Genomic DNA, 12,412 nt, shown 5'->3' with positions numbered 1-12,412 from the left:
CGATTTTCTTCTCTTGGTCTGTCGTTGAGCTCAAGAAGATAAGTCGTATACGCGGTGTGGGTCTGCACACGTGCCGTCCCCTCCCAGGTCACGTGACCTGACTAGCCGATTCATTAACTAAAAGGAAATTGTTATTTTTTTGATTGAACTAACGATTTGGTCTTTCATCAATATCAATATATAATATATATAAAAGCAGAATAGCGGAATCGTGGGAACTCATTTGAAAACCCTCAGTTATTGGTGAAATATAAAAAATCGCCTACCTCCTGATAATGCGTTTCTGAGTTGCTCATTCAACTTAATTTATCCATGCATCTTTTTTGTGTGTGTCCGTGTAACTTAGTAGACCTTTGCTTTTTTAGTCAGAAATCATCGACCTAAATTACCATTGCGATATACGTATGTATGTACGTAATGAAAGAGTTCTTGGGGACCTTTTTCTCTTCACAAAACATAAAATATAACAGGACAAGTCTTCTTTATTTTGCAGGTAGATTCGATGTTGTGTAGTGTACCTGTCTTGTGATATACAACCTTCAAATTTTAATTGCGATTCATATTTAGTTGAAATTAGTCGTAATTGCTTGCTAAGGGCATATATACATATATATCATAATATGTAAAAGTTAAAATGCGAAATGTAGGAGTTTCATTTACCTGATACTTAGCTCTCTAAATTTTCTTTATTTTTTATTATATTTTTAATACAATTACTATATTTAATTATTAAATTAAAATAACATTTAAATATTAAATATTTTCTTCAAATATAATAACTTCTCCTGATTCATTAAATGAACAGTAATCTTTAAAAAAAGTTTTCTTAATAAATTAAATGATTTCTCAATATCACATATATTCATGCAATCGAACCTATACCTAATTTAAATTAATAATTATAAGTTATCGTTCGCGGACCCTCACAATATCAACATTGAGATTGCTAAATAAAAAAGGATGTATGCGCAGGTTAATGTACAATTTTTGTGTATTAATAAAAGGGAGAATCACGAGTCTATATCTATGATTGTATATGTATAGATGAAGTTAAGGTTTATTTCCCCCCTTCTTTCTTATCTATAGACATGATAGCAATAATGACCCATATTTAATATAAGAATTAGATTTTCATCTGGGAATAGGACTAATATGGAGAATTCGTAGGACTTTAAAATGTGGGCAAGAGTTACGAATTTCAAGAGCACGCGTACCATTGAAATTCTCTCAAAAATTAACACGTACAATTAATGTAATGCATGTATTTGTTTTTGTCTTCTTTTGTGGACGGCACTAATTCATGTATGTCTAGCTATTAATGATAAGTCCAAAATTCTAAACTATTAGTAATTAACTATAACTAAAGAAATGATTGACTAATTATCTGCCCTCTTATTCCTACTATAGATAGGCTAAGGGAAGATTTGAAAGTTACATCATTCATGGAAAAACACTAGATTGATTCAAGTTATTACAGTCATGAAATGCCGGTTTCTATTATGTCTTTCTCTCCCCCAAAACACGCGTCTTAAGTGGTCTTCTGTCATTCGAGTATATATTCATTAGTATATATTCATTAATACTTTGTATGAATACATACTAATGAATACTTATTTTGATGTTAATATTATGTATGAATATATACTAATAAATACTTATTTTTACTGTTAATATTTATGTGATAAAATATTATTTTTTAAAAAATTTAAGATTATTAAATAATATCTATACATAAATTCAAGATTATTAAATTCAATTGGAGATCATCATAGTATTCAAAAGATTTTGTGATATTTTTAGTTTTTTAAATGAAATATTATAACCGAAAATAATTTCGGAAGATTTTGCTGCTAATTTCATAATAAAAGATAATTTCAAATTTCAAAAAATAAAAAATAAAAAAATCGAGAAAATCGAGAAAATTCTATCCATCTATTAATATAATTATATTATGTATGGATATATACTTATTTTGATGTTAATAATTATGTGAAAAAATATTAATTTTTATTTAAAAATTCAATTTTATTAAATAATATCTATACATATTATAAATTCTCTCATTTACTTCAAATACATTATGTTATATAAATTTAAAAAAATCAAGAAATCAAATTATATGATGAGATATCTTTAAAAAATATATTGTATTAAAAATAATTCCTAAAATAAAAAAAAATAAATAAATTAGAACATAGAAAATTCCTTTTAGAAAATATATACTAATATTACTTATTAGATTTAATACAAAAACCGAGCGTTCTAAGGCCATATATTAATATATTTATATTATGTATGAATATATACTGAAATGTACTTATTTTTATGCTAATATTTATGTGACGAAGTATCAATTTTTAAATAATATCTATAAATATAATAAAATCTTCTCATTTCTTTTAATTACGTTATGTTATATAAATTATAAAAATTAAAGAAATCAAGAAATTGTATTTTAAGATGATAAATCTTTAAAAAAATATTTTTTATTGAAAATAATTCCGAAAATAAAAAAAAAACCTAGAAATTCTCATTTAAAAAATTCATATTCCCTTCAATTGGAGATTACCATAGTATTCAAAAGATTTTATGATATTTCGGTCTTTTTAAAATGAAATTATAACTGAAAAATAATTTCGAAAAATTTTGTTACTAATTTCATAATAAAAGATAATTTTAAATTTCAAAAAACTAAGAAAATTTCATTTAGAAACCGAGTGTTATGAGACCATCTGGCCAGACCCAATTCGAATCATGCTATATATATATATATATATATATATATATGTAGATTTATGATATTGCCTATAATGGGTCAACATGTTTGGTTTCACGGGATATGAATTAGTTTAGAACAAATATGATTGAAATTTTTATTTTAGATTGTTTTCGACTTTTTCTTTTCTCTATTTACAATTTTCTGAAACCTGGAATGTTAAACTAAAATCATGAACGAGTTATATTGAAAAGAGGTGTTATAAAAATAAAAAGTTCTAATAATACAGATTCGTACGTAATACCTTCAATATATATATATATATATATAAAGACATCAAAGCATGATCAAAGAGATCCTCGATAAGGATCCTCCGAGCAATCATTTTTTAGCAATACCTCAACTCGTAAATTTATCAACTTTTTGAGTACCTTTATCAACATTTCAAGTACCTTTATATAATAAAAACATATAATATATATAACAACCGATAACGAATATACACTCTTGAATTTTTTCTCCAACAAAATATTTACTAAAATAAAAAATATAATATGCTCGCGCAACGCGGGAATTATAGGTCAAGTTTATATACAAAAGGAAAAAAAAATTGATCCTCGAAGTATTTGTTTGACAATATTTCAGACGTTCAACAAAATTTCGCCATTAAAATGATCCTTCTATCAAAGATAAAAAGAACGTCGGAGCGAGTGACTGGTTTGGGGGGGGGGGGAGAGGGGTGGGGGTGTGCGGGGCCCACAAGCCACCTATCTCCAACGGGAGGTGGACAGCGAAGAGGCGCCCCCCCCCCCCCCCCCCCCCTCCCGAACCCCTGACCCTCGCTTTAGTGTGGAAAGGAAAGGATACATACGTGCGTGCGTGCGTGTATATATATATATATATATATGTGTAGATTTTTTTTTTCTAACTCGGAATGTTCAAGTTTCGCCCGACTAATTTTCAGAGTTTTGTGAATCCCCGGCGACGCACAGAGAGGATAATCACACCAAAAGCGCTCTGGTGGCCTCAAGGAAATTCGAACCCGGGACCGATGTAAACTTAGGCGTACCTTAACCACTAGGTCAAACTCTTTAGGATATATATATATATATATATATATAGCCATATATCATACATATGATTAAAAATTGGTCAAAAATTTATTTTTTGTTTCCATATGCATTTTTCTATTTTGCTACTTTAATGTCAATTCACTGCACGTATGATCCGTCAAATATATGAATAAAACAACAAAATCTTCTAATTTTTTGAATTTTTTTAAAGTTTTTCCTCTTTTTAGTGTAAAAATATACCATCCCACCTTCCCCATGCGTTTAAGAACTTTTTTTTTATTATAAATAAATTGTTTTATATATATATATATATATATATTAGAATTTAATTTAATAGAGTTAGTTGTCGCATCAGCAATCCGTAACGGTCGTTTCATGAAGGATCACTTCGTTTGACGGGATGAACATTGAGATCTATTTTTGTGACGAATGAATCTTTCGAAGACTCAAAAAAGTGTTGACAAACAGACTATTTGAGGATCAAATTGTTCGTTCACTCGAAATCCAAACGCTGCGTTACTAAAAAAAGAAAAAATTGAGGTTGGTGCAATTATGTTGACCGTACTGAATTATTGTCCACAATAACCTTGTGATAATATCCTACTCGCGTTCACAATGCAGACGCAGCTGCACCTACTTCTTGCAAAGCTTTATCTTAATAATCGATATTTCCATTCCTGTAATGACAATAGATCCCGTCTAATCCCAATTTTGATCATCAAAGCTTTCCGTCATTTAAAAGATAGAATTAGATGTTTTGCTGTCGGAGTTCGAGGGCCGTTAGTAGTGGTAGCATAGCCACAACACATTGTTGTCGATTCGTTATGTACTTTTCTATGTCGTTTTTGCACAGCACAAAATTACCTTGGCCCAATATAGCGATGCGGGTCCACTCCATTTCCATCTCTTCGCACCAACCACAACTTTATAGCCACACCCAAACTAGCCTACTTCTGGCCCAGTTAGGTATTCTTGAGCTCCCTCGCGACCTTTTGCTTGAACGAGCCAAGCTTGAGCTTAGTAATAGCATTACATTGGCTTCCAGGACTCCCCCAAGTCCAATCCACCTTGTTTCGAACTAGAACGACGCATAGCCAAACTTGGCCTTGTTCATGTCTCACCGGGGAAAATCACGTCGAACTCGAACTTCAATTATTTGAGGTAGAAGTCACGAGCGCACAGACAACAAAGCTCCCATTCTGACCCACCACATTATGCTACAATTCACAGACAGACCAACTTTACACCCATCATTTCTGAAAAAGAGGTGACGGAGAATCTCTGCTCACCTTTCCAATTGAACGCGACGACTCCAAATAAAGATCTGCTCCCTGCTTTTTATCTCGTCCTTTTCCGGCCAAAGAATCAATCCAGGAAATAATGAATCTGCAGGCATTATCGACATCTTTTCCAGTACGGACAAAGGTGAGGAACCTTTGGGTGTAAGGTAATGTCTTCCGAACCAGATGGAACCGGGTATGGACACTGTCATGAAGCACATGTGGTTGACACTCGTTCATAGAGGCTTACACCAACCAATCGGTTGTAGCCAGGCCATGAGGGGCCATACGTGACTTCTGTTGGGGAAGATGAGTTTGGACTATGTTGAAGACAGTATATTAGGCAATCCTATCCAGACATCTGATTACCAGAAGATCAACTGATGCGGAACCCTTGGCACCTATCAACATCTGCCATAGATTAAAGTTCTACTTCCGGAAAAAATCTACTGCATCCGGTTGCCACACGCACCAAATTTTCTGCGCCATGGCCAAAAGGAGGACCTCCTTAAAGATGAAGAGATCACGATCATTAGCTTTTACCTCTTCTGTTTCCTCTCTGCAATAAAAGGAGTATCTAAATATCCAACTGCGAGTGAAGAAGCTCTGTTCAATCCTTTTTCAACAGAATAAGAGGCGTTCTCTAATCAAATATGTCTTTGATACATAAGTTGTTGTGTCGTAACTTGTTTTTTGAAACGAAATCATTAACCCCATAACTGTGCAGGTGTAGAATAAATCAAGCTGGTGATCAAAGCCAAAAACCACAAACTAAAGTGAAAGCAGGCGGCAAGAAGTGGTGGACCCGTACTCTATAGACAGATCATGAGCAACCACCTAAGCTTAGAGTAACCACATCGATCAATGTTCATCGCTGCCCTGACTGAAGATTAGATCTGGTCCAGGGTAGCGACCACCAAAGGTTAATTAGAACGAGCCTACCGTAGCAACAATAGGAGGTTGCGGGAATAATATAAATCAACAATCATTGATTACCAGAACTAAAAACTGACCCGTTGCAGATCAACAATCCCTGAAGTTTAGCGAACCCGCATCAATGGACAATCATTGTTGAACTGATTCAAAAATAGACCGAGACCAGGGTAGATATTCTCTTGAAGGGAATGCAAGGGCCTTGTCCCACTTCTTCGGGATACAGGTAAAAAAAGGGGGTCACCTGCAAGGAAGGGAAATGTCCACAACTGACACGGAAGACGGAAAAAATCTCATGAAAACAGAGCACAATGCAATTATTTTAAACTTCATTGACATTCATTTTCCATCTCTTTGTATCAAACGTGGGTGTGGTGGAAGTCGAATATCAAACAAAAGCAAAAGCAGCCTTCATATAATTGTGTTGCGGTACATAAAATGAGTGACTGTGGACTGAGAATAAGATTACTATTCTGTGCTTCAATAAAATGGGTGGCATGGAAAATATCAAACATGGGTGGACGTCAAGTGTCAAACAAAAGCAAGGGAGTGCAGTGTTTGCAAACAGCAGCAAAGGTCACAGTCGTTTCCACAAAAGCCCCTACAGGACTGTCATGCCCGGCTAACCTAACTCTTCCTATTATATAAACCACTTGTTTCAAGAATGAAGTAGCATCATCCATGATCCCGATCATCAACTGTTTGTAATATTGAGATACCAATACATACTCGCCAATGGATAGGTTACCTAAATGTGGAGCAAATTACGTTCCTCTGAGCCCTCTGACTTTCCTGAAGAGAGCTGCCGCTGTTTATTCCCATCGTACCTCCATTGTGTACGAGGGGAGCCGCTTCACCTGGTGCCAGACATATGAGCGCTGCTGCCGCCTTGCTTCTTCTCTCCGTTCCTTCAACATCCTCAAAAACGATGTTGTAAGTTTATCAATAGAGCAGCTTAATAAACTTTTAACTTCTACTTTCAACAGATCACATAATGAAGAATTTACTGATCGTCCAATTACATTCTTTGCTATACAAATGTAATAAAACAGGTGTCTGTACTGGCTCCTAATATCCCAGCAATGTATGAGATGCATTTTGCTGTGCCAATGGCTGGGGCTGTGCTCAATACCATCAACACGAGGCTTGATGCTAACAACATAGCTGCCATCCTCCGGCACTCCAAAGCTAAGTTGTTCTTTGTGGATTGCCACTTCGTGGCTCTGGCCCATGAGGCTGTGAGCTTACTTGTAAAAGGAGCGGAGTCTCCTATTGGCAATGGTTCCTGTAGTATGCCATTGTTCATCATCATAGACGACGCGAACTCAGCAACTGGGGTTCGATTAGGAGAGCTGGAGTATGAGGAGTTGATCCAGAGGGGCAATGTAGAGTATGTGGGAGAAATGCTTCAGGACGAGTGGGATCCTATTGCTCTGAATTACACATCCGGGACAACTTCAGAGCCCAAGGGGGTTGTATATAGCCACCGAGGTGCCTACTTAAGCACACTCAGCTTACTTCTTGGATGGGAGATGGGAAATGGGCCTGTGTATCTCTGGACACTTCCAATGTTCCATTGTAACGGTTGGACATTCACCTGGGGCATCGCAGCGCGAGGTGGCACCAACATCTGTCTTCGCAACCCAACAGCCTCCAATGTGTATCACAACATTAAGGCACATGATGTCACTCACATGTGTTGTGCACCAGTTGTACTCAACATCCTCCTTGAAGGCAAACCCCGCGAAGAGTTCCACTTAACATCCCCGGTCCATGTACTCATTGGTGGGGCTCCCCCACCGGCACCACTCCTGGGGAAGATAGAAAGCCTCGGGTTTCAAGTCTCACATGCGTACGGGCTCACTGAAGCGACTGGGCCGGCATTGGTGTGTGAATGGCAAGCCCAGTGGGACCAGTTGCCCCAGGAAGAACGAGCAAAGCTCAAAGCCCGCCAGGGAATCGGCACATTAACCCTTGCTGATGTGGATGTGAAGGATCCACAGACCCTGCTGAGTGTGCCATGTGATGGTAAAACAAAGGGAGAGATAGCTCTCAGAGGCAGCAGTCTCATGAAAGGTTACTTCAGAGATGAAGAGGCAACCTCGAAAGCCTTTAGGAATGACTGTTTCCTCACAGGAGATGTCGCAGTGGTGCATCCTGATGGCTACTTGGAGATCAAGGACCGACTGAAGGACATAATAATATCGGGTGGTGAGAATATTAGCAGCGTCGAACTGGAGAATGTTCTCTACAGGCATCCCAGAGTTCTCGAGGCAGCAGTGGTGGCCATGTCCCACCCTCGGTGGGGAGAGAGTCCTTGCGCATTCATAACAACTAGACCAAACTCAACCGGAAGAACTGATGATGTAAATGAAGGGGACATTATGGCGTATTGCAGGAGAAACCTACCTCATTTCATGGTCCCCAAGTGGGTTGAATTCTTGCCCGAGCTTCCGAAGACTTCCACAGGAAAAATTAAGAAGTTTCAACTGAGGGCCTTAGCAAAGAATTTCAAAGTAGGTGAAAACATTTCAGAGAAGAAGACTGACCAAGTCCCAGCAGAAGTAATGCAGTACAGAAGTCAGTCACGTGAGCAGGTTCTGGCCTCATCTCGCCTATGAAGCCCAGTCATCGAGACAAAAATCTAGTGAAGTCACCATAAAAGCCTGCGAGTGGGTGCTAATTACAGATGACTGATCAAATAAGTTAAGATTCATCAAGTTTCTTAAATATTTATATATATAGACGTATAGATGTAATATGCAGCATCTATAAATTAGTCAATATGAAATGTTGAAAAGTCTCCAAGGGGAAGAGTGAGAGTTGTAGCTTAAGCTTAGACAAAATCAATGTTTCCATTACGATGGCTTCTTACATCGCATAATCATGGAAAATCAGGTGTCTTGTATGAGTACAATAATCTTGCTTATCTAGTCTTAACAGTCACACAGATTCATAGTGCAGGACTCTGTCCAATCAAATTGAACTCTTTCATATGTACTGTTTCTGGATACATGTCATTTCATCAGTTTGAACAAGAACCAAAACTACACCGTGAAATAGAACTCCTAGAAGAGAAAAGATGCAAGCTAACTCAAAAGAACACTTATCCACAACATGAAGCAGCTTGACGTTCTTCATGGGATCTGTTTTCAAGAACCATCCCTGCTGGGCTCTGCTCAGATTGAAACATTGGGAGCCTTCTAGCTGTTCATAAGGGGATTCCAGAATAAAAAACCAGTAGAAATAAAGAAGGGTTGCAGGAATGATTAATACATTCAACCATAGTTTGATCATAATATGCATGTCAGACAAGCCGATGCCACGAGCAAGAAATTCTTGCAGATCCCAAACCATAGTTACTTGGTCTAATACATTATCCACCTCTTTTCATAGCAAACCTCATGAGCCCAACTCATATTTTTTCAGCCAACTCCAAGAAGAACAAAATTTACTTATCTTCAACTTTTATCTGACAGAGCAATATAAGCAATATATCTCATCAGCTTAACCATCAAGAACAATTCGGGAAGGGGATGCTTATGGCCTTCATAGACTTGTGACTGACAGGTGACTGGGGCAATGCCATGCATGAGTAGTGTTCTCTTTTTTCAAATAGTTATTTTTTACATTTCCCTTTCTTCTTCTTCTTCTTCTTCTTTTTAAAATTTAAACTTGTGGTCGGAACATTGCTGATAACTGCTCAAAAGTATTTCATAGAGCATCTAAAGATAATTGCACAAGTGGCAGTAGCATGTGCCAAGCAACATGGGACAATAAGTACAAACTAGTAACAAAATAAATGCCAAAAGGCCAAAGGAAAGAAGAAAAACCATAATTAGTTTAATCAAAACAGTTTACGTTAAAGAAGTCCAATGGAGGTAAATCCTTTTAAATGAGGCAGCAAAGAAGCAGAAAGTCGAACCTATTTCATTAAATATTTTGTTGACATTAACTGCAGTTTTAGCAGAAGTCTCCATGAAGAAAATACCATTTTCTTCAGCATAAACACGTGCGTCCTGCAAATCCATTATATGGGGGTCAAAAGTTTACTCGAACATATGATCAGCAAGCACAGTATGATGTTGCAACTATGCACAAGTAATAACAGCATACAAGACTGGCAGGACATAAATTGGATCGAATCAGGAACATTACATATGAAACAAGTATGCAAATGTTTAAGAAGCAGAAAGCACTGCCAGAAAATTCTTCACTTACTTCAGCTGTCACCTTCCTCCTATCCTCCAAATCAGCTTTATTTCCTGCAAGTGCCTTGATCATATTAGGATTCCCTGCAGCAGTTCAAAAAGGGAAGGAGCTATAAGATTAAAAGCTCACTCATTTCAAACTTCATACCCCGACTCCAAAGGAAAGAAGATGGAATTAAAGCCAAGAATCCATGCCATATTTGGTCACGAGGCTTCTTCTAGAATCAACCACAATCATTTCTTAAATTTAAAATTCGTTGCCGTACAGATATATTTTATCAGGTTCTGAAAGTCGTCCTTCATTGAAAATATAGGACAATGTACAAAATAAAAAATTGTAAAAATAAAGGGTTTCATCTAATAAACTTTTTCTCCAACAAATTCCAGATAATAATATTAAGAAAAGAAAGTACAAGGTACCTCGCTTTTGAAGTTCTTGCACCCACTTTTTGGCCCGTTCAAATGATTCCTACAATTCAACAGAGGGAGACATTTATCAGCAAAGATCTATGAATTCCCAACCATGAAGTGGTAGTTACATGTCAACTGCACATTTTCTCTGTTCTTCCAGTGTCACTTTCATTCCATGTTTGGGATTTAATCATATTTATGTCAGTACCACCCTTCCATCTTTTCATCCAGTCTCCTCACAAGTCAGATATCGCTACATAGAATAACAGACAAAATCTTCTTCTTACAAGAGTGGGATAGAAGAGAAAGATAAGAATAGAAATAATACCATGCTAGTGATGTCGTAGACGATAATAGCTGCTGCGGCACCTCTGTAGTACATTGGAGCCAAGCTATGATACCTTTCCTGACCAGCTGTGTCCCATATCTCAAGCTTTACCGTTACATCATTAACAGCCAGCGACTGCGAGAAGAATGCTGCCCCCACAGTTGATTCCTAGCAAAGTGATGAAGTAAAGATGATGCAAAGTAGGAAGAAGACAGGCATAACCAGGATACTATATATTTATTTCCTCATTGAAAAAGGGTCACTCAAAAATCTCGTGAAAGATATTGCTCTCCAAGAATTTAGCCACGAAAACATTACACTCGAGATTGATCAGATTACTGAAAATGATGCTACCGATTCACCTAATAAAAGGTTATCCATAAAATGCTCTGAAACGTAAATGCTCTTGCGCGGACTCAGCTTCCGTATTGCTATACCCATGATTCATTGAATTTCCAGACAAGGTTGATGGTCATTTCCCTATGAAAAAAGGGTCATCCCTAACGCTCCCGAAGGGCAATGGTCTCTCTGACTTTAGCTCCAGTATCACTACAGTTGACTCGTGATTGATCACGTTACCAAGGAAAAGGTGCTTCCTCTACAGAAGGGAGCTGAGAATCGTCAGCATCACTTTAGCTACTGTAATCTCTATATTCGTGACTAATCGCCCTATTAATCACATGTCATGAGCAAAGAACTGAAAAAAATGGAACTTGGAAGGGAGCTGGACAGCAGCTGATTCAATAGGAGAAATAAAGAACGGGAGCTCAGAAGGAACCTGGAATTCATGGAACTGGCCCTTCACGAATCGCAGGACGAGGCTGGACTTGCCGGCGCCCATGTCCCCGAGCAGGACCTGAACAGCGATTGACGATTCCCATCATCGGAATGAAAAATCACTAACGAAACGTTCACAGCCCCTTATCTAATAAGGAAACAGGAAGATCAATCCGTGGTATGCTCACGAGTTTAACGCTGAAACTGCTGCGCCCAGCTGTGGTGCTGATCGAAGTCATGCTTGGTCAACCTCCGTCGATCACCACCAACCCCAAGAATATCTCGAGAATTCCCAAAGCAAAGCAGAGATGTGCAGGGAGGACGATGGAGTGGGGGGGGGGGGGGGGGGGGGGGGGGGTGGAGAGAGAGAGAGAGAGAGGAAGGGATGGGACTTTCTGCTTGAAGCTTGGGAGGAGAAGCAAGAGACGGAGAGACAGAGGCAGAGAGGGATGTTGGTTGGCGTGCTGAGCTGCGCTCGCCAGAGGCTGACGGGAGCATTGTTGGCCGGTTTCCTAAGCAATACGATGGGCTCGGCTCATTGGATAATTTCTTAATGGGCTTAACTCATTGCAGAATCCTAATAGGCGGCGGAATGGCTTTTGATTAACGGGCGAATCTCTCCGAGATCCTAATATTAATTTTTTAATATTTTATTAAAAAATTACCACATCAACCTTTTTTTT

General features: G+C 37.7%; 1 protein-coding gene and 1 pseudogene across 1 annotated transcript; one reads left to right on the top strand and one right to left on the bottom strand.

The window, feature by feature from the left end:
• Positions 1 to 4,309: 4,309 nt before the first annotated feature.
• LOC116205251 lies at positions 4,310 to 12,196 on the bottom strand (annotated as a pseudogene).
• LOC116205249 (probable acyl-activating enzyme 12, peroxisomal) lies at positions 6,678 to 9,041 on the top strand. The gene is made up of 2 exons (XM_031537783.1): positions 6,678 to 6,935; positions 7,055 to 9,041. Exons 1-2 carry the CDS (start codon positions 6,738 to 6,740, stop codon positions 8,621 to 8,623), a joined length of 1,767 nt encoding a protein of 588 aa, XP_031393643.1. The 5' UTR covers positions 6,678 to 6,737; the 3' UTR covers positions 8,624 to 9,041.
• Positions 12,197 to 12,412: the final 216 nt, after the last annotated feature.

Source organism: Punica granatum, chromosome 4 (assembly GCF_007655135.1).
Source record: "Punica granatum isolate Tunisia-2019 chromosome 4, ASM765513v2, whole genome shotgun sequence".
NCBI classification, from domain to species: domain Eukaryota; kingdom Viridiplantae; phylum Streptophyta; class Magnoliopsida; order Myrtales; family Lythraceae; genus Punica; species Punica granatum.
The sequence above is the reverse complement of the archived record's forward strand: the minus strand, read 5'-3'. Positions and strand labels throughout refer to the sequence as shown.

Excerpts from the sequence above, each read along its gene's own strand:
- LOC116205249 (XM_031537783.1), top strand. The coding sequence starts at position 6,738 with ATGGATAGGTTACCTAAATGTGGAGCAAATTACGTTCCTCTGAGCCCT. Across the intron at positions 6,936-7,054 it reads ACATCCTCAAAAACGATGTT|GTGTCTGTACTGGCTCCTAA; the intron begins GTAAGTTTATCA and ends GTAATAAAACAG.